We start from the raw sequence: 21,919 nt of genomic DNA, 5'->3' as shown, positions 1-21,919 counted from the left end.
ATTTAGGCTTCTTTGACTGAAATCTGATGCGACCTGCGCCAGGTGCTGCCTGAGAAATGGAGACTTTGACTTGTGTGAAGAATGTGGAACAGCCATAACCATCAGTAATTGCACAGGGCAATATTTCTGTACCTACCCTCATGCACCCCAAAGAGCACGCGCACGTCTGTGTGCCTTTCTCATAAACTACTGGAGAACTGGGCGCAGGGTGAGGACCTGGCAGTTTTTCAGGCCTGGAGTATTTCTGGAGAAAGACAGCAAGCGTAACTTGGAGTTGAGTGCAGTGCAGGGAAAAAAGGAAAAAAATAGAAGTTAAAGAAAGGCTGGAGTTGGGGAGCACACATTGATGCTTCTTCGCTGTTCTTCTTTGAGATCACCACTCTGACGATGGAGGCAGTGGATGAGCGCTCTGATTCCAGGCTAGTCCCCAATCATTGCCTAAGAATGTAGGAGCTGTTTTGGCAGATGCCCCTATTGCTAAGGAGAGGAAAGCCCCAGCAACACACACACAAGGGATACGGTATTTTTGTTCACATGAATTTAGCTTCCCATCGATTTAAATGTCTACTTACAACACAGGACCATTTAATCTTTTGTACATTTGTTTCTTTTTTATTTGACTTAAGACACTGAATTTAGATGAGGTTTGGTTCCTACATATTGAAACTCTTAAAAGCTCTTCAAATAATTGTTCTTTGGATACTTGTTAAGCTAAAGAAATCAGTTTTGATCGGCAGTAAAAGTTCATGCTATTTTAAGTGCAATGCTATAGCTATTTTCTGTTGTATATTTAATCATTTTGAATTATATGTCATGTAAAAGATTTTAGCTCTGGGGCATTTGCCAGATGGCTGATTCTGCATTTCACACAACAAAAGAAATAATGTTTGTGTAAAGCTCTTAAAAATAGTTGGTAATCAGTATATTCTACAACGAATAGGATCCAGACCTGTTTGAAGAAAAAAAAAAAGAAAAAAGCACACAAAAAAACAGCTTTTGCAGAAATTAATTTACAGAATTTGGTCTCTACCTCTGAGCTCTGAACAAAACAAATGATGTCCATTATTTGCTGATTTTTTTTTTTTTTAACATTTGATAAGTTAACTGAATTGTAAATTTTATGTATTTTTATGTTAAATGGCAATTATTGCAATCCATTCATCTTTTTCCTTTGCTTTGGCTCACAAACTTATTTCTGAAAAAAGGAGTCTGTAAAATAGAGAGCCTATGCTACTCTCAATTTACAGCCATAGAGCATATGAATATGAGAAGCCTTTTGCCTTTCTTGCAACAACCAAAGCTCACATCCTTTCTGCATTCTCCCCTGACTACTGCTGACTCCTCTTTCTGGCCTCTTTTATTCAAATTCCTCCAAAATACCTTTACAAAAGTATTTTGTTTCTCTGCCACAGAACTCAGCTTGCTTTCTTTACCCACAACACTGCACACAAGTCCATACAAATTCACCCTTTGGTCTTGTCTCCATCTCCTGTATACCTTTTTCCCTTGCAGCTGGTCCCAGGGCGGTTTTGCTGCTCACACTGGTATAAATCCTCCATTCCCTAGTACATACTGTCCTGGCACATTCTCAATTCTGTGATACCAAAAGTCTTGAAAAATATTATGCTGAGAGGCAGGTTAGAAATTTTGCTGCAGCTCTTTAACGTGGATGTCCAAGTCTCTTGTCTACCTATTGCTATTTGTACACAAGTAGCTTTTGTCCTGATGTGAGGGACGCAGACCTAAGTAACGCTCAGTGCTCAACAAGTCAGCTGTTCAGGGACCTAAACGTTAGGAGTCAGAGATCGTTTGAATGCTGATGCAGAATGCATATTTATTATGTCTTGCTCTGTATCAAAGTCTGTTCAGGTGATGGATGTGCTTGGAGACCACTCATCCATTTAACCAAGAATATATTTTTATATTAAATTTGGCTTAAGTGCTTTAGTATGAAACATACATAGATTAGACGTAAACCATATTGGTTCATGCTACAACCAGCAATGTAATACTAACAGTGGCATCATGGCACAAGTTACTACAGCAATTTCAGTAGCTGTAGCTTTTGCAGATATACCATTCCTTGTGGTTTGCTGGTCTTAAAATACTTATCATTTTGGAAACCATGAAAGTTTGGGTTCTAAACAGTGGCATGCCAAGAAAAACAGCTTTGTTTGTGCGCTAGCCATCCATTGTGAACCCGCTGGGCAGGTCATTCACAAGTCCTATAGGCACTCACATTCAGCCATACCGCTCACGTGCAAACAAGTTTTACAAGAGATGGAAAGTTCATTTTTGGGCCATTTTGGAATTACAGTAATTAAATGTAAGTGGAAGGGTGAGAATTTGTGGGTGGAAGCAAAAGTTAATTGAAAACATGTTTTCGTTTTCTTGCCAGCCTTGATGTTGGTGAGGTCAGGCACAGTAAGGAAAGCAGAGCTGGGGACCACAGGGGCAGTGGAAATGAAAGGGGTGTGCCAGGCTGAATCCACGGCTGAGATGCTATCACATACGGCTGTGATTGTGCAGTGGAAGAACATGATAAACTGCACTGCGGGTGACGGGAGGAGTCAGGCATGCGAAAGAATTAACCGATACTGTTGTTTACAACGGTGTGTGTGTGTGCTTGGCCCTCTACAAACAGAGAGGAAGCTCAGCTCTAGTTCAAGGATGGCCTATTGTAAACATGTGCTCTGATAAACCCTGCTCATGGGAAGCTGCTCAGACACCTGGCTGTGTCTCACAGCCGCAGGCATGTGAGCCCCTAATGGAGGGACAATTTGGGGCACAGCTGCTCCCTCCTGGCTCTTATGGCAGCAAAGGGATGATGTGTGCTCATGCCTGTTCCCAGCTCTCCATCATGCAGAGGTGGGAACCAAGGATCTGAATTTTGGCACACATCAAGCCTTCGGTGTAGACAGAGCCTTTAAGACACCTGAGCCATGTGCAGCTGCACAGTGCAGCATGAAGACCTAACACAGAGTCAGACCAAAGCTGTGAAAGGCTTTTTGGGATGGACAGTGTAGCTGTTTCCCTCTATTAGCCACCAAGTTCCAATTTCAGTGTGGTGCATCGTTCTACGTACATCCAGGTGGTTTCCTGAGAAAGCACAAGTTAGAGAGCAAATCCCGAAGCCTACAAGATGACACTGCTGTTTGCTGGCAGTCACACACTGTGGCTTACAGAGCCTCAAGACATCTCTCATAGCTGAAGTTTCCATAAGCAACACAGAAAAGCAATAGCTAGAATCAAGTCATTCTAAACCTTGCAATATACATTTAACTAGGAAGGTTAAATACACCTAAATTACAGTGTAATTTCAAGTCATCTCTCAGAAACACCCTGAAGCAAGCCCCAGCTTTTCAGCTTTTTCTAATCACACTTCTGAGAGACACACAGAGCGTGCAGTTGGGGAAGTCACTCTGGCCCCTGCTACACTACTTTCAGACTGAACGTGGAAAAGTAGGCAGATGGTTCAGACACGTTCACTGACTGAGCTCACCATGGAACATACCTTCCAGCATTTTTGACAGTTTACTGTCACATGGACCTTTCCCTAAATTCAGTCAAAACAAGGAAGAGACCTGCAAAGCAACAATTGTTAAGAAGGACTAACACAAGAGGTGCTACTTACAGAGCAAAGTAGGGCCAAAACGCTCAGCTGGGTCTTAGTTATATCAAAATGCTCCATCACAACTGATGCACAGGCACCTCGATCACAGCAGATCCCTGTGCCTTACACCCCAGTCAGTACTCCAGTGGGGAACAGACACTGCTTTGGGGATTAGTCATGCAGGTGGCTACCAGGATTGGCTCCATATGCTTTGAGTCTGCTTAATGAAAACAGCTTGAATTAATTACTTAAATTAAAAAGGAGCAACCTCAGGTTGGGCTGGCTGAGGATCTGGTCTACAGTATTCAAAATCTGTGTTGTGGGTTGTAGAAAACTGATCTTGTTTTTGATTGAGACATACGGAAATAATTTGTGATACTCAGTCAATAGTTACATGTATTCTAGCAGTTCATCCATTAACATCCAACTTTATCTTTCTCTGCTTCAAGATTTCAATTCAATGCTGTGATAAGGGTCGTTATATTTCACTAACTTCAGAGTAAATAACTTGTTGATGTTTACCACCTGAGCACAGATAGAAGGGATAGCTGTAACCTTTTCAGCCAAGTCTTTCTTCTTTACCTTCAAATTTAACCATCAGTCCTGTTTCAGCAAAGTGTGTTCCCTGAATGTATATTCTACTGAGGACAATCTTACAAAGCAACAAAAAAAAGGATAAGCTTCTGAAGATAAATACGCTGACACAAAATTCAAAACACAACACGAAGAACCCCATACCTCCTAATTGTGCACAGGCTGATAATTTACCACTGATTAAAGAGTTTGTATTTTTTTCAAATCTTTTTTAGAGGGAAAATTACTTCTGAAGGTGAAGATGTGCTTAGACAATCATATTAACATATTCAAACAATTGTAATTTGCAAAATAGTAATTACAACTCACTATCTGCTAGCATTAATCAAACTTCAAGGTTTAATTCCATTTTAAATATTGATGAAATGTGATTCTCCAATCTAACCCTGGTGTTGCAGGGTTATGGAAGCAGCCAGTGACAGAAAAAGAGGAACGTGTAGTTAACAAGCAGCTGCCACAAAGAAGGATCGGCATCTGTGATTTAAATTGTTAGCTGCACAGTCAGGTAGAGTGTAAAAAGGGTAGTCAAGAGGCTGTTAAGTCCATTGCTGCCAATTACTAACAATCAGGGAGGAGCTTTAAGACTTGTTCAGTACAATAAACCCAGTTTGTCTTGTTTCAGGGGTTACTACTGAAGAGGTTGCAGCTGCACTGATTCAAATAGCCCTAAAACTACAGTAATTATCAACCAGTCTTCTTTAGTGTAGCAAAAGTATGTTTTACCATAGCTTAACTCTTTACATTCTAATATTTCTCTGCCACTTCTCCCATAGCTGGCCCCAGAGCCATTCTGATGTCTGCTTTTGTGGTTCTAGCTGTGCTGGATCGGTGCTTTCCTTTCCCTTACCTACCCCGAGTTGTACAGCACTCTCGGGTTGGATGGCAGTGCTAGGATTTGCTTTAGAATATATTTTTTTAATATTTAATCCTTACACCTATTATTCATTTTCATACATAAAGTTGACATCCATATAGCCCATTCAGTTTTTGCAGCTGATTATTTTAATATTGCGTGGGATCTGATCACAGCATAAACACTGCGAGGCTGGGGAGGCTGAAGGCACAGCACAGTTTGCCTGTGCAACGAAAACAGTGCTGAAGGAAGCTAGGCAAACCAAGGCTGTGCTGGAAACACAAAGCCAGGTGTAGCATCTGCCTTTCTCAGCGCCTGTAGCCTCGATGCTGTTACGTGACCACAACAGATTTCTCACTAGGAAGGTGGGCTGATTATTTCTAGTACTCAAGTGAACCACTTACATCATTACCCAAATATGAGCTAGATAGCAGTGATGTGTAGCATGTTTAAGGTTTGTTTATTCCTTCACCATGACAGAAATAGACAAAGTTTCATTTCTGTGCCATTACCACAAGCTCAGACAAAGTATTTTTTTTAGTCAGGGAGATCTCAGCTAAAACCACAGCTACCCGCACTGGACAATGTCTGTCATAGCCTGGGCTCACGTGATCGCCTCATTACAGAGCCAGAACACCTAGTGCATAGAACAAAAGCCAGCAGTTGATTACGGCTTTGATGTTGTTTTTAAGAAAGCTGAAGGACCACATTTGCATTCCTGCTGCAGCCATCTATGGAAGCTCTGCCCGTGTCAGGATTGTGTGGTCTGCGAGTGATGTTCAGCGCTCATCTTTTTAATTTTCCTTTTAGCATATTTTTCCAGGATTTATTTTCTCCTGATTTACGTCTGAACAAGAAATATGCCATTAATAGGGTCAGTCAGCATCAGCAGCCCTTCGTCAGAGAGCAGCTGCTGTGCAAGGAGCAGAGTGCAGGGAAACTGCTTGGGAAACATCCCAAGATCCACAGGCCTTTCTGAGCAGGGTCGTCAGGGAAGTGCTGCCCTTCAGACAAGGGACCAATGCTTTGGCACATGCTTTAGTTCAGCCTGCTTTGATCAGGATGCCAGCAGAGCTCCCTGGGAGCAGCATCTTGTGAGAAGTGAAACCTGCACTCAGCTCACATGAACAGAAAGGAGAAAAGGAAGGGGGGCAGCATGGAAAGGAAAGGGGAAAAGGGAAAAGGGGAAAGGGGAAGGGGAACAAAAAGGAAAGGAGCAAAGCTGACCATTCAAAACCCACTGGAACAATGAGTAAGATTTAAGTACATGATTGAAGACTCTTGTACACAAACCTAATTTGTCACACACTCTTCTGTTCACTTCTTAGATTAGCACAGCTCACTCCTTTTACATTTCAAATGCTACTACATCACTTTAACCCAAAGGTACAAGTCAAAGATTTCCATGAGAATTTGACTCCTTCCAAGGAAGAGGCTTCATCCTTGATCTGTTCTGCCCTCGCCCAGCAGGGCTCTTAAATGTGGAGGAGGTGGGATCCTGTGCTACACCAAGAGATGTTCTCAGCCCCAGCACCACAGCCTCTGCTAGGAACCATCTCTGTATTTTTTAGGTAATAAAGGCTGCTATAAATCCTTAACACTGAGGTGAAAAGCACACATCACACACATCACCATGAGAATTTGTTAAGACAGCGGTAAATGCAAGCAGCAGCTCTAAAAATAAATACAGTTATTCTATTTTCCTTTTTCCAAGGCTTCCTGATCTACTGCACAGATCTGTTTTCCCCTAAACAAACACGAGGAAATGCTGTAGAACAGTTTTTGAAGACAGGACTGTTGAAGTCCCTGGAATTAAGACACCACAGCTTATGTTTGCCAAGAGACTTGTTCATAATCATACACAACATTTCTATTCAACCTCTGCAGGACAGCTGTTCTTTCCTACATTGTCTTTCCACACTATTGTGCTCTGAGAATGTGGCAGACATGAATCCTAACAAGGAACACAAGATGGTCTAACATATCTCAGTACTGTATCAGCTTAGTGACACCAATCACAACATACATTTCAAAAGCAGCCCCATCAGAACAAGTGGAGAAGAACTCAGGCTTTGACTGTTGATTTTTCTGTGCCTTCACTTTCCATAAACTGACAAGCAACACAGACCTGGTATTCAAAAAAATGCGTGTCTTCATTTCTGATCCTTTCAATGTAAATCCTGCATGTGGCCATAAAAAATCGATATGTGTTTATACACATACGTATGTGTAAATCTCACCTCCACCCAAGTTAACCTTATCAAACAGCTGAGTAATGAGAATCATTCCCGCAGAGCCCAAATCTCCCGCACTGACAAATTCCAACACAACAGCACACGACCTTTTCTAGAAACAAAAATATGTTCTGAGAGATGCCAGTGGCTCGGAGCGGGGTTTGTTCTCAAGGGAAAAATTGTTTGAGCAGGACCCCAATAATTCAAAGAGCGGGTGTGAAATGGTGACATGCGGTGATCTCTTTCTGTTCCTTTCAGATGAGGAGGAGCACGAGTGGATCACCAGGACCTGCCGCAAAGCTGAGGACGGAGCACCGGGGCAGAAACCTGGCCCATGAAAGCTGGTTTTGCTAGACAGTAACATTGCAAAGCAGGTGATGTGATTGCCAATACGTCTGATTTGTCACTGCGTCTTACATCACCCTGTCCCTACAGGAATATAATCTTTTTGTCATCTCCATCAGCATAAACAAAAATGGAAATAATCACTTAATCAGTCATGCTGAGAAAAAAAGCCATGAAAGAGAGCAGACTGCTCTCACAGCAATATTCCTGAGAGGTGTGTGTGCAGCACATACACACGTCATTAAGCCTGAAAACAATCTGTTAAAAAGAGTGCCTCAGATTCAGTGTTGAAGTCATTCAAATCCATCTTAATCAACATTATTTTCCCAGATTTTAGTTAGCTGTCCTGGTGAATTCCTTTCCTCTCTTTTTGCTCAGTACTTTGATATTGATTGATCATTGTAATAATGTACACCAGAGGTATTCTTTAATGACTGGTTTGCTAACTAGGAAATTATATCCATTTACTACAAACATTTGTTGAACTCTCCTGAAGCCGGAATTTAACAAAATAATAAAAGAGGAGAACTGGGTGGGTTGCTGCTTGATTAGTAAGCCAGAAAGTATTTAAAAAATAAAATAAAATGGAATTACATCATTTTCTGGATGTAAGTGCCAGCACTTCTACTTGCATTAACTTTATTTATTACACAAATAAGACATTTACAAAGCACAACATTAAAAGTATGTAACAAAACAGACATTGGTTTTACAAAAAAGTGCTTACAATTTAGTTTTAATTTTTAAAATAAATTAGTCTTGACTGTCCACTCGTTCAGAGAATTTTTTAACCATTGTAGCCAAGACATGCATAATTGCAACATGCTACAACAAAATGATTGGCTGACGAAACAAAACCAATGTTTCTATAGTTGGCATCCTACAGATGTATCACTGATAGCAGGGCAGGATTGAATCCTGCTCCCCGTCCAACCAGTGAGTTGTGTAAGCACCTTTAGCTGGGCGTGGGGGTTAACCAGCATGAGCCAAAATAAAAAAGAATTGGTAATCATCCCGTAAACCATTCCTATTTCAGACCCTCACCGTATTCAGTTACCTTATTCAACTCAAGTGAAAAGCCTCTTGCTGCCTGCCTTCACTGCATTTTTGTCTGCAAAAGTTTTTGGAAATAGCAACTGCAGAAGTTTATTACGTGGAGTCTACGTTGCTGCACCAGAACCCATTTGGCAATTACTGAATAAACTAAGAAAATGGGAATGATTTTACTTTATTTTTTGCTTTTAATCTACAGACAGGAGATGAATGCAAATGACCTGAGATAAGGTTTGGTTCAGTGGCAACAGTCAGCGTGAAATAGATCGTGAAACAATGTATTGAATAAATTAGAGGATTTCTTACATTCTTGGTACAGTTGAGTATTTTCCATACACATAATTAGCTCTAAAACTGCACAAGCTGAATTGCTTCCAGTTTTTGCAAACAGTTTGGGCTTGATATAAACAGAGCCTGATTTCTGAATTAGCAAAGCTGCTCGTGGCTACCTGTGGGAAGCTGCCCTCAGCCCGTGCTGCACAGCGATGCTCCCCGCTGCGCCTGCCCTCCCCAGCCCATGCATTACAGCCACTCCCAACAGCGGCGTCCATCTCACAACTCGGACGTACAGTGTGATTCTCAAGTGGTTTGTCATCAGCAACTCAGCTGATAGTTTGCAGATATGTGTTTAACAGCCTCTCTTTCGTGGCACTGCTGAGACAGAAGATAAATACAAGAGACCGCTTTCTCCCTCAAAAAACCGTTGTGGGAATCTCAAGCGCTGCGGGCCGTCAGGTCACCTCACAGCCTGAGGTCTCTCCTTCAGCCTCAGCTTGGACCTGTTAGCTACCCATCTGCTAACAGCTCCAATTCCACAGCCTAACAATCACTTGAATGTGCAAGCTCAAATTGAGGAGGAGTGGGGCCCTGGTGACCCCCGAACCAGCAGCTCTCCCGGCCGAGCTGTGCACACACAGCGACATGCAGGAAGCAAAGAGCTCTGCTCACAGCCCATGGAGGTGTGCTGGGCCTGTGCTCACCGCTACAGGCAGGGAGAAGGGACACAAACGCAGCACCTTGGGGCTGCTCCTGCCCAAGGAGATGCTGGGGAGCAGTGCCTCCTGCCAGGCCACGCACAGGGTGTGTTTGGGCACACACTGGGAGCGGATATTCACATGTCAGATGGTGACAGTAGCACTTTGCGGACCTAATTTCCTCTCTCCTTCCAAATGTTATTTCAGACTGAGAATAGAGCTGCTAGCTGCTGGCTGCAATTAGAACACTGGCCTAGCTGTCCAAATATTACAGCAGTCTCTCTTTTACATACACACACACACATACACACAGAGGTGTGTGTATGTATTTCTTTCAGGATATCAACGTGTGCTGGTGTTCAGCTATTTCTCCAACCAAGAGAACTTGGTGCCCACCCAGCAGACGCAGTGTGAGCCGGTGCCACCAGCTCACCATGCAGGGCTGATGCTGGAAATTGATCTCCAGAGAGAAAAACACGAGTATCTACGGCTTGAATTAAAAACAAGTTACATAACTGATAGATTCCTGTCTTCTGCTCCTCAGGCACAGCTCAGTCATGTTACGCACTGACTGTGGCTCATTGCAGGCTTTCACATTCTCGGAAATGCTGCCTCCTGAAGGTAAGCAGCAAGACAGACCCATGTGCTCCCAGGGAGAGGGGCTTTGTTAGCAACCCTGGCTCTTGGCTCAGTGCAAGCTGAGAAGGGCTGGCAAATGCTAGCTGTTTACTTTTTGTTATTACCATCAATGAAGTATCATTTCAGAGCTTTTTTCCTGATCTGCGGCCAGACGGCCGAGTACTTCCTTTGTTGTTGCCATGAGACTGCCCCAAGGGTGAGCCCCACACGCCTGCTCCTCTGTGCACAACCGGTCAGGACTGTGCCTCATCCAGGGACCTGGCAGGAGCATCTGCCTTGCTCTGGTAAGGGATAGGGGTGAGCAGGTGCTGCCAGATGGAGGAACACGCACTGCCTCGCTGCCTGCCGGCCTCACTGCTGGCAGAACTTTCCTGGCTGCTCCCCGGTCCCTCCCTGCTCTTCCCACTCACTGAGCCCAGAGCTGGGCCCCTCTCGTGGGGTCCACGCCAGAGCAAGTCACTTCTACACATCTACTGGTGAGCTTCCCTTAAGGATTTCTCAGTCCCAGTGTATGGAGCATCTAAGAGTTTGGTGTAGGTACATTCCCAAATCACCCATTCATCATCCAACATGACTTAAAGGAAATAAAGTAGCTTGTTAATAAGGAACGAGAATAATAATAATAAAAAGATTTGGCAAATGGCTGTGAGAGGAGAGACAGTCGGTGCTCTGAGAATAAGTCAGCAATTAAAACCTTCAGAGTGCCAAGCCTGGCTCTGCCACCGACCAACCCTACCACTCCTTTCAGTTCAGGACATCTCCATATCCCCTCCTATAAAATGGGGGGAACACTAAGATTTACTTACCTTACAGAGTGATCAAAGGGCATGTGATTCTAAAGCACTTTGAGAAGGAAGAAAAACTGCCTATTTCCAGCTGGCATCGTGTTTTCCACTTAGTGGAGTCACAGCTACCTGTGACTTTGGCTCAGGAGTCCTCCGTGTGCTCTGAGTTGCTGAGCCAGAGCCCATTTCAAGTCTCACACATGCAAGTGTAAATGAGGAGGGATGTCCAGGAACCAACAGTGCTTCACTGGTGCAAAAAGAGAATCAGGCCAAACTGTGTAAATTCCTCCTTTCTTTATATTCGTGGGTGATCATCCAACCCCCCGTGACTCAGCGTGTACTGATGTGTTCATGTGCCCACGGCTTGGGAGCAAGGTTTGTAAGCACAGCAGTCACTCATTTGGGCTGTGTCTGGCATTGTCTTGGAGAGACTCACTGTCATTCTACAAGTCCACAAGAAACAAGTGAAAAATGCAACTCTGCACTTGACACACACATACACAGAGTGTTGCTGGAGAAATAAGAGTGGATGTTAGATGCTGGTCAATGGGAATAACCGAGAATGCCGAATCTGAGTTTCTCCTGCATGACTGAGAACAGTTGCCTTGGGCTGGACACTGCGTTTCAGCGACTGAGGGGCAGTGGTGCTGGGAGTGCCATGGGCAGGCGAGGAAGAGCTTGCGGAGTCAGTACTGAAAGAGGATGACCTGGGGGAGAAACAGGAACCAAGCGTTAGCTGCTTCCAGAGACAAGCGGCCCTCACGGCAGAAATGGGATCTCAGGGAGCAGCCAGGCAGCACGCACCCAGCTGAAGCAGGGCAGCCACCTTCACTGAGGGACAAGCTCTTCTGAGCCATTTTTGTCCCCAGTCCTGCTCCTAGAACAGAGCCTGGAGGGAACACAGGTTTCTGGAATTCACCATGGAAGGAATTGTTTAGAAAAGGAATTTGGAAGGCAGCTCTATGTCCTGAGAACCCAGTCCTGCAACATCTGCAAGCAAGCAATAGCATTTAAGTCACAGGAGCTAGCTGCTGCTGCGGAGTCTCTTTGAATGACAGCATCAGAACTACATAACATTTCTGAAAACTCCGCAGTTTCTGTGGTGATAAAGTCATGATAAAATGATAGCACTCTGACCAAGCAGTAACCTTGCTGTGCCCCTGCCTCTGCTTGTCAAAACAGAGCTCAATAATCTCTGGTTGCTGCACTAAACAGAAAGAGATGCTGAGAACTTCTAAAAGATGAAAACTAAAATGATGCCAAAGGCTCAGCATTTCCTCAAAATGAAACCACTTAAATTGAGATCCCAAGTACATATGCAACAGTTCAGAAGCCTTGCCCCCAGATGAGCACTATGTTAGAATGGACAGATGCTGAGGGGCTCAACAGCAAAATATCAATGCATGTTTCTTAGCGAGACGTTGTGAAATAACATTCCAATTCATGATACAGTAACAGCCAGTTGTTATTTTTTGAGCAATTCTGGAATTCCCAAGAAATGAACCTTTCCTGTTAACTCATGGAAAGCTGTGCAGACAGAGAGCCAGCAGCACTGGGGGAAGGGAGAACCGGGCACAGAGGAGCTCAGGCAGGAGGTCGCGAGACCCCAGGGCATCTCAGCACACCACGACATTGTGGGGCATTCAGTGCAGAACACAGTGGTGCCATTTACCGACAGTCATTCTAAGGCCACCAAAATGAAGGAAACACAGCCAAGAGCCGGCGGCTGCCAGATCACACAGTGCTGCTCACAAGAGCCAGCGGTGGCACTGATAGGACACAAAAGCTGCTGCTACAGGAGGAGGTTGGCCCCAAACCGGCAGCAAGGACCAGCATTACCTTCTCGCCCCTATTCGATAGCGGTCCTTCCATGTCTGCTTTGAGGTGCACTGGAGGAGCCGTGTAGGGAAGTCTACAGTGCACTTGTCCACACTGTACCTGACCTGTGGAGGAGAAAGGCCTCAGCCCCATGCCCACAGCCAGCCCCACAGCGCGGCCTGGTCAGGGGGCTCTGAGGGGACACCGCCAGGCTTGGTGAGGGTGAGGAGAAGCTCTGTGGGCTCACAGAGCCCAGGCGCTCCATCCCGCTCGCCCTTCTGCCATAACACCGCTCACAGGCGCTCCATCATGGCCTGGCGGTGAAACAGGCAGCCTGCGAGCGGGCTGCTCGCCGTGGAAAACACAGAAAGGCCAGCAGCGGTAACACCAAGGAAGGAGCTCTGTGGGGCTGAGCTGTGCCCCCCCCCGGGCCCTGCACTCACTCTCAATGTATCCATGCAGTGTCACCATGCGGGCCCTCTCCGGGCTGCTGAAGGGCGAATAGTGGATGTCCTCAGCGAGGGAGGAGGGGATGCGGGGCGGGGGGGGCCCCGAGGGCGGCACCGTGTGCTGGGGAGTGTGTTTTTTATGGCGGGCTCGGCAGTTCTGGAACCAAACCTGCAACGAAAGCAGAGGACACTGAGGGAGGAGGGCAGCGGGCTGAGCTGCACTCACACACGGGGAGCCATCGCCTCACACACAGACCCACAACAGCCACCTCTGCAGTCACAAAAGGAACCGTGTGTGGAAATGCCCACACAAACACCACGACAGCGTCCGCTGGTCCCACAGCATTTCACTGCAGCTGAGAAATGCTGGTGCTGCAGGAGACAGCCCTGCTCCGTCCCACCGGCAGCCACGACTGTGTCTCACTGCTGTTAATTAAAGTAATGGTTTGGGGTTACGCCCTAGAACTAAAACATGAGTGGAGGTTTTTCCATGCCAGTGTGGTGTTTTCTTTCTTAAGCTTTAATTTCTTTAGGAAAATTGGGAGCGAAATCCTTCCACGAGTCACAGCACGGAGCAGTGCCCTGAGGCCACGCAACGGCCACAGCAAGGAAACAGCCACAAGCGTTTGACAAATCGCTTCCTGCTCAAAGCACCTTCAAAAAACAGCCCATAAAGAATCGCCCTGCACGTGGGCTACTTGATCCCGTGCTGAATGAAGAGTCTCAAGAACGGAGGCCTGAGCCAGGTCTTTGCACGTTAGAAAGTTAAACATGTCTTTGGTAGAAGAACGCTGGATGATGCCCACACTTTGCCTTCATCCCACACCCCGTATCCCACACCTGCATCCCATACCCTGCATCCCACACGCCGCATCCACCTGTATCCCATGCCTGCATCCCATGCACTACATCCTGCATGCTCGCCCACGGCCATCCCTCACCTGAATGACTCTCCGACTCAGCCCCGTCATGTCTGCGAGTTTCTGAAGAGTTTGTGCATCGGGGTTGTTGTCCTGAGCAAACTGTGCCTGCATGACCTGGCGGGTGGCAAGGAGAGGAGTCAGCTTGCAGCTGACACCGCAGCCCTTCCCGCCCCCAGCCCAGCCCCGCTACCTGCAGCTGCTCAGCGGTGAAGGAGGTGCGGGCCCTTTTGGCTGGCTTTGGCTGGCTGTCCTGCTCTGAGGGCACGGCCCCCTCCAGTGTGATCCCATTGCCTGCGAAAGAGAAGCCCAGTTTGAGTTCAGTGCAAGGAGCTGAACAACAGCCATGTGCCTCAAGCGTCCCTCAGTGTGCGTAGCAGTGCTGGTCTGGAGCTGCATGGGGCCACTGAGTTCTCCATCGCCAAGGGCAATGCTGACCCTGATGGGTTTAAAGTTGAGTAGCAGCAATGTTGTGGAAGATGTGGAGAATTATGGATGGGGAAAGGGAAGTGGGAAGATGGATTCTGAGGTCAATTGAGCCAGCCCAGTCTCGTGGTCACCACTTGGCCGCATGCCCCAGCAAGCAGCCCAGAGGAGCCCTGCCTGCTGCTGGGCACACCAGGACCCACACCACATTACATCCCCGTTGCCTCCATCACCTGTGTCATTTCAACAGGCTCCTTGCTCTTTTCCCTGGCCCCAAACCTCCCTGACCTCCTCCTGGGCCCTGAGGCAGCAACAGCAGAAGCAGCCCCTTCCCTGCGGCACCACTCTGCATGGTACCACGGCCCAGGGCAGCAGCCTTTCTGCAGAGAGATGTGCTGAGGCAAGCCTGACTGTGCTCATGCAACCATGGAGCCACTGGGGGAGAGGCCAAGGCCAGGGCCAGGACCAGGGCCCCCACCCCATACTGGGGTCTGCAGTGAAGCCCATGCACTGCCCAGAGGAGTGATGGATGAGGGAGGGTGCATGCATGGGGCTGGCGCTCGCCCCGCTCCCAGGATGCGCCTGCACACCACGGTGTTTGCTCTGCAAGCTGGACAGGGTTGTGATTGTCTTGGCTGGAGTTGAAGGACTTTCTCATATAGTTTGACTTGTTCTTTTAGGATGATGAATGGGACTCTGACTTCAGCAACATCTGTTTATTTTTCTTGTGTGTAAAACCTCATGTGCAGAAGAAATTGCTGGGTAATTACTGGAGAGGGAAAAACGCGTGGCCCTTTAACTCTGCAGCAGTGCAGCTCCCCAGAGCCTTCCCATCCCCTCCTCCAGCCAAAGGGCATGGGGAGGTGGGCACCTGCCTGGGGACACTCAGCCCCTGTCCTTACACTACCACAGCCCCTACTGCAACACAAATCCCAGCCCTTGGGCAGGGCCAGGGCACTGAAGGATCTCACAGACAGGCCCAGCCATGACCACAGCTGCAGCCCCGCAGCCCCACACTCCTCCCAGACCCATGGCCCCTCCTTCCATGCCCTATGCCCTTCAAACCAGCCAGCCATTGGAGCCTCCCAGCCCAACAGGGCACACTGTTTCCATCCTCTTACCCAAATGCTGTAAACAGAAACACTGATTATTTTCATGTCAGGTTGTTAATCACTTCCACATGCTGCACAGGCTGGGACGTGGCATTGGCCTCCCCACACCCGTGAAGCTCTACTGAGTGGCACACAGGCAGGAGCTGCACTCCCAGTGCAGAGGGTCCCTGGGCACTTCCCTCAGCATTTCTGCAGCTGCACAGTATCTCTGTGGGCAGTGTCCCTCCAATCCAGCCAAGCACCAGAGAGGCAGGCAGGCCCTCTGCAGCCCTGCTCCTGTTGCCACACAGCCAGCCACAGCCTGAGAATGTGGGGCAGGTTCCACTCTGGCCCAGCCCAGTGATAACATGATATGGCATGGCCTCACAAACCCTCCAGAGCCACTTTGTTCTGAGCACCACTCAGCCACTGCCCTGCAGCCATGACACTGCATGACCTCATGGCACCGGCAGCAGTGGGATGCAGTTTGGAATGTGAAAGCCACTTGCAGCGCATCCCTGGGCGGGCAGGGCCAGTGGAAAATGATGGGAAGGGTTTGTACACCCGCCAGGTTTCCCACCTTCTAGATTTATGACTCGCAGCCTCCAAATCCCCACGGCTTTCTGACCCACCACATGTGGCAGTGAGGCACAGCGGTGCGGTGGAAGCAGGGCCGGGGCTGTGCTCAGCACTGCCCTCAGCACACGGCTTTGCCTTGGGACCCTTGCATGGCCAGCACAGGAGCAGCTGCTCTGCAGGCACCATCCCGCTCTCCATGCATGGAAACAGCCCTGGCCCCTCGCCATGGGCGGCGATATCCCCGCGCAGTACCTGGGCCAAGGGCGGTGTTGTGGCCACGTACCATTTTCTGCTGCTCGCTTGAGGTTCTCTATCATGGTGTCATAGTGGATCCGGCACAGCACCTTCTCCTCCACCAAGCCGAACTCCTCACCCGTGGAGAGCTGCCTCTTGCAGGAGAAGCAGGCGAAGCAGGCCAGGTGGTAGGCATTGCCGCGCGCCCGCCGCACCCAATCACTGGCGTAGATCTGCCGGCCGCAGCGGGCGCACTTGGTACCAAAACGGCTGCAGGAGGAGAAGACACAGTGTGAGGGTGGGCAGCAGAGCTTGAACCCCCCTGAGCCCCCTGAGCCCACATGGAGAAAGGGTGGCAGTGAGAACGCCCCAGAGCTGCTCCCAGGCAGGGATCTCCAGCACAGGGTGCAGCCGAGGGCCGAGCTGTGTGAGCAAGCGCTGAGGTCACGCAGTGCAGTGAATCAGCCTCCAAGTTCACGGGCTTTTTATTTTGATAACAGGCGGTGTGACACTCAGATGGAAATTCTGTTAGAGCCATTTTTCCCCTACTGCAATAAATCAAAACATGTGTTTTCTCCTAACACATACAAACGTATGCATCTGCTCTTTCCTCCTACAAGGAGGTCTCCTCGCAGTGAGAAGATGATGATTGTGCTCGGGTTTATTTATGCTGGGAAGTATTGTGGCGGAATGAGGAGGTACCGATGCCGCCCCATCCCCGCACACCAGCGGCTTTGCCTCAGCATCTCAGCACCGCGCTGCTGGCAGCTGCCTGGGCACAGCCAGCCTCAGCTTCTGCTAACACGGGTGGGTGCTCAGTTCGAGTTTTATTACTGTTAAAATAAATAAACACACCAAGCAGCGAGCAGTGGGGGGAGGTGAGCATCTCTTCCAGCACCGCAGAGCTGATGCTGGCCCTGACACAGCCCTGATCTCAGCCGCTGAGGAAGAGAAAGGTTTAAATTTTTCAGCCTGACCATCGCTGACCAAAAAAAAAAAAAATTAAAAAAAAAAAAAAATCAACCCCAAAACCTGGACCAACAAAAAAAAAGCTGCTTAAAGAGGACAATTCTGAGCTGAAATTATACAGAGACTTAGCTAAGAGACTTCGCTAATTTACTTCAGATGGGAACATTGTAAACTGACTTTGTGCCAGCTCACTTATATAAACGCACAAACAAAAGAACTGTATTAATTTTTTATTTAGAAGTAGAAATCGTTCCTGTAAGTCGAATTACTTTGAACAATGCGCTGTATAAACAGTCGTATTTGCAGAACGCTCTCAGTCAAGGGGGCAGGCTCAGAGGAACTAACGACATGTGGTAGTCGCCTCTCCCCACTTCCATCACTCCCTGCTCCGAGCGGGCAATGCAGTGTGCTGGGACAGGCACGGCCCGCGCTGCTACTGGAGAGGATGGCTCAGAAATGAGACCCTGCAATGCACCGAGCTGCTCCTGATGCTGGGCAGTGAGAGCCCCGTGAGCCCCGCGCAATCAGCAGCTGCAGGGCACAGGGGTGGTCTGTGGGGCTCCTGCTGCCCGCCTGGCAGTGAGGGGACAAGGACGGGGCCGAGGACGGAGCCACGCTGCAGCAGGATGCAGCCCAACTGGTATCCCTGCTGGCAAAGCTTGAATTCACAGCCCAGGCATCGCCACCAGCCCTGGCCCCTCGCAGAGTTTGGGGCTGGGTGAGCAGGCACTGCCAGCTCTCCATGACAGGAGACAGAAAGCAGCATCAGGCATTTCCAAGGAGGAATCACCCCATTCCACCACCTCAGGGAGGGTTGCAGTATCTGGGGCACAGGAAGGCACCCGGTGCCACAGTTCCCAGCCCTGGCACCCACTCCTGCATACGAGGTCAAGGTGAGGGCAGGGCCATCCACAGCCCCAGAATCCCCATCCCCTCCTGGTGAGCTCCATAAGAAGACCCTAATGCAGCTCCAGCAGCAGCAGCTCCCAGAGATCACACAGAGCGATGCAGAAGACCAAAGCAAGCCCATCTCCATGCCGAGCCACAGCTGTGCCCAGGCTGGAGCACCACCCTGCAGCACAGAGGAGAGGGGTGGCAGAGGTCACACTGCCACCAGCCCACCTGCGGGCCCTTGCTGTTCCAACCCACAGGGATGCACGCCAGGGCTGCTGTCCACGCACGCTGTCTGTGCCCCGGGCAGCCTAGCACAGTGCGGCATCCCAGGGTCACACCAGGAGCACACCAGGACCCGGCTCTCTGCAGCCGTGGGAGTTTGGCCACAAGCAGCCCTCGCATCGCCTGGGAACACTGTGTTCCTCCAACGGAGCTCCACGAGCTCCAGTTTTAATTTGGTTCTCCTCAAAGCGCTGGAGCCCTGGATGCCAAATGCAATTATTTGACAAGACACAGGAAGCAGCAACGCTTGCTCAAAAATGCACGAGGCCGTGGAGCTGCCGCAGAGCCAGCACTTACACAGCTTCACACGTGCAGGGAAGGGCCGGGAGCAGGAGGGGGCACGGGGCAGCGCCCGCGGGTGGCCCCGCGCTGTCCCTCGGCATTGGCACCGGGCAGCGATCCCCGCATGGCTGCATCCACCCCGGGAACTGGCAGCGGGGCTGTCTGCTCCGCTGTTAAAAAACACATTTCATACGCAGCAATACAAAGAAAGATAGAAAGATAGAAAGAAGAACAAAAGAAAAATAAAATAATAATAATCATAACAAGTCTAAACAGTCAAATTTGTGCTTTGCCAAGCGCTGCGTCCCTGCTGTCTGGGGATCTGCAGGGCAGTTCTGAGAAGATCGGCGCCGTCTCGAAGAGGAACCCGGGTGGGGTTCGTCCGAGGCTGCAGCCCGACCGCCGGCGGCCGCGACCCGCGACCCCCGCATTGCGGCTCCTGATCGCGGCGCTCCTGGAGCCCGGCCCGACCCGCCAGCACCGGGAACCGACGGCGGCGGCAGCACGGATCGGATCGGCTCCGCTCCGCCCGGCCCCGCGCCGCATCGTTTCCCGCACACACACACACACAAAAACGAAATCATTTTGTGCTACAGCCAAAGGCGGGGCGCGGGTGCGGAGCTCCCCCCCAGCGGCACCGGCCCGCCGTGCCCACCTCCGCGCTCCGCTCCGGCCCCGCGCTGCGCACCGCCGTTTCCCGGCACAGACGGTTCTTTGGGGGCAGGTCTCGTTCCCCGCATTTGCCCATAGCCAATTTCGAGATTCGGTTCGCTGCTTTAAAGCCGTCTTTGAAAACTTCCATCCTTTCAAAATATTAATGAAATCAAAACGATTATTAATTAATGGAAACGCTGAAAGCGCTCCGAAGCAGCGAAGCGGCACCTCACAGTTCCCCAAACGTCCGTGGGTGCGGGGGGGATTCCAGCGGACTCCCGAGCCGGCGGTGCGCACACGACGGCGGCACCGGGACGGACGAGCACGGGACAGCCTCACCGTAAATAATACAAACAATAATAACAACAATAATAGCAAAAACAAATAATAGTTAAAAAAAACAAAACATTGCGGAATTCAGCAGCGCGCTCCCTCGCAGCACAGCCGCCACCCGCTCCGTCCCGCAGCGCAGCCCCGCAGGGCTGAGCATCTCCTGCCCGCGGCTCTCCCACCCTCCCGGCATTCCCGCACCGCGCCGGGACGGGAAGCGCCGGCGCTGAGGGCTGTGGGGTGAACGGAGCCCCAGCGAAGAGTTGGGGATTCCTCCACCCCTCGCGCCGCAGTTTCTGGAAGAACGCGCGGTGGGAGGTTATCACCCAGAGGCGATCACCGGGCTGCGGCCCGACTGCGGAACGCCGACCGCGGGGCCGCGGCTCCGAACCCCGCGGTGCGTCCCTGCCCGGCAGCCCCCGGCCCCGCCGCACACCCGCCCGAGGGCTCCGCGAGGCCGGGAATTGTTTCGGTTCTGTACCTTTCTGACACCAACGACACTTCGGCTTTTTTTGGTGCTAGCCGGCATAAAAACGGTTTTAGAAACCATTCGGCCCCGCAGACGGCCGGGGACGCTTCTAAAAGCCGGGCCGTACCGTCCAGGACAATGCCCCGCACCGCGGTTCCGCACCGCAGCGGGAGGCGGGGAAGGATCCCCGGGCGGGGCCGCGGCCGCCCCCGGCTCCGTTCCTCCCGCAGCCCCGCGCCGCCTCGAGCAGCAGCTTTGCGGCCCGGCAGCTTCGCAGCCGTTTCCCGCAGGGACCGGCCAGGGACGCCGCGCACCCCCCCGGCCCGGCTCCTACCTGAAGTAGTCCATCTTGCAGAAGATCTCCTTGTTCTTGATGTAGCAGCTGTGCTGCTGCCGCAGCGAGGTCCGGCACACGGAGCACTCGAGGCAGCGGACGTGCCAGATGAGGTTGTTCACCTGCGGCGGAGCGGACAGAGGCTGAGACCCGGGGCCACCCGCAGCCGCCCCGCCGCCCCCGCCGCCCCGCGCTCACCTTCAGCAGGTACCGGTCGAGGATCTCCAGCCCGCAGCTGGAGCACACGTTCTTGCCGGCCGACGGCGTGGAGGAGGAGGATGAGGACGGCGGGGAGCAGACGGACGGCGTGGAGGGGGTGCTGGGCGCCGAGCGGGCGTCCTCCTTCTCCAGCGCTGCGGGCAGCGGCTCCCCGTCGGGCTGCGACTGCGGGCACAGCCCCGCGGGTATCCGTCAGCCGCGGCCCCAACGCTCCCGACGCGATCCCCGCCGCGTCCCGACCCCGCATCCCGCACCGCTTACCATGGCGCGGCCGTGCGGGTCGAGGCAGCGGGCGGTCGCTTTGGGCAGCGGCTCCGGCGGCATCACCTTGCGGGAGAGAGCGGGAGAGGGCGGCTGCGGTTCCATGCGCCGGGCGAGCGCGGGGCACCCTATATAAACCGCCTCAAAACAATAAATAAGAACTTTCTAGTGGCCATTTAAATCCTTTGCAACAAAAGCTGCGTCTCTTTAATGAAGCAATTTGAATGTGGATTGAATTCTCTCCCTGCCTGCACTTAACCCGGGCCTCTTGAAGTAATCGCTCGGTTCCCATGCGAGCCAAAGCGCTGAAAAAAACCCACAAACTACCTGCAATTAGAAATTGCCGTAAATGCCCGAGATAAGAGGTACCCAGAGTGTCAATTCCGGCTGTCAATCAGGGAATCCATCAGGCCACCCAAAGAATTGCAAATTTGATTTTTTTAATGGTAGTAATTAAAAATCGAAATTCTTCCCCCTCTCCCTCCGCCGAGCGCGAAACGCCCCAGAAAGCGCCGGGATGCGAAATCCTCCCCTTCGGCGCGGGAGGCGGCAAGCGACCCCCGGCCCGGCCCGGCCCGCACCGCCCCGCACCGCCCCGCGGCCCCGCGCCCGGCCCCG

General features: G+C 50.5%; 1 protein-coding gene across 3 annotated transcripts; it reads right to left on the bottom strand.

Annotated features, from left to right (window-relative positions):
• Positions 1–8,242: 8,242 nt before the first annotated feature.
• LHX6 (LIM homeobox 6) lies at positions 8,243–21,850 on the bottom strand. Of its 3 annotated transcripts, XM_042878963.1 has the most exons (9): positions 21,302–21,850; positions 21,020–21,205; positions 20,822–20,943; positions 16,657–16,877; positions 14,471–14,571; positions 14,299–14,394; positions 13,352–13,526; positions 12,930–13,033; positions 8,243–11,797 (listed from the first exon to the last, which is right to left on the bottom strand). In XM_042878963.1, exons 1-9 carry the CDS (start codon positions 21,404–21,406, stop codon positions 11,777–11,779), a joined length of 1,131 nt encoding a protein of 376 aa, XP_042734897.1. In that variant the 5' UTR covers positions 21,407–21,850; the 3' UTR covers positions 8,243–11,776. The 3 variants fall into 3 exon arrangements, with proteins under 3 accessions (XP_042734897.1, XP_042734899.1, XP_042734898.1); XM_042878965.1 differs by lacking the exon at positions 12,930–13,033; XM_042878964.1 differs by lacking the exons at positions 20,822–20,943; positions 21,020–21,205; positions 21,302–21,850 and adding an exon at positions 20,500–20,604.
• Positions 21,851–21,919: the final 69 nt, after the last annotated feature.

The sequence above is a fragment of the Lagopus leucura genome, unplaced genomic scaffold (genome assembly GCF_019238085.1).
Source record: "Lagopus leucura isolate 7727_CA_CO unplaced genomic scaffold, USGS_WTPT01 Super-Scaffold_100022, whole genome shotgun sequence".
Classification (NCBI taxonomy): domain Eukaryota; kingdom Metazoa; phylum Chordata; class Aves; order Galliformes; family Phasianidae; genus Lagopus; species Lagopus leucura.
The sequence above is the reverse complement of the archived record's forward strand: the minus strand, read 5'-3'. Positions and strand labels throughout refer to the sequence as shown.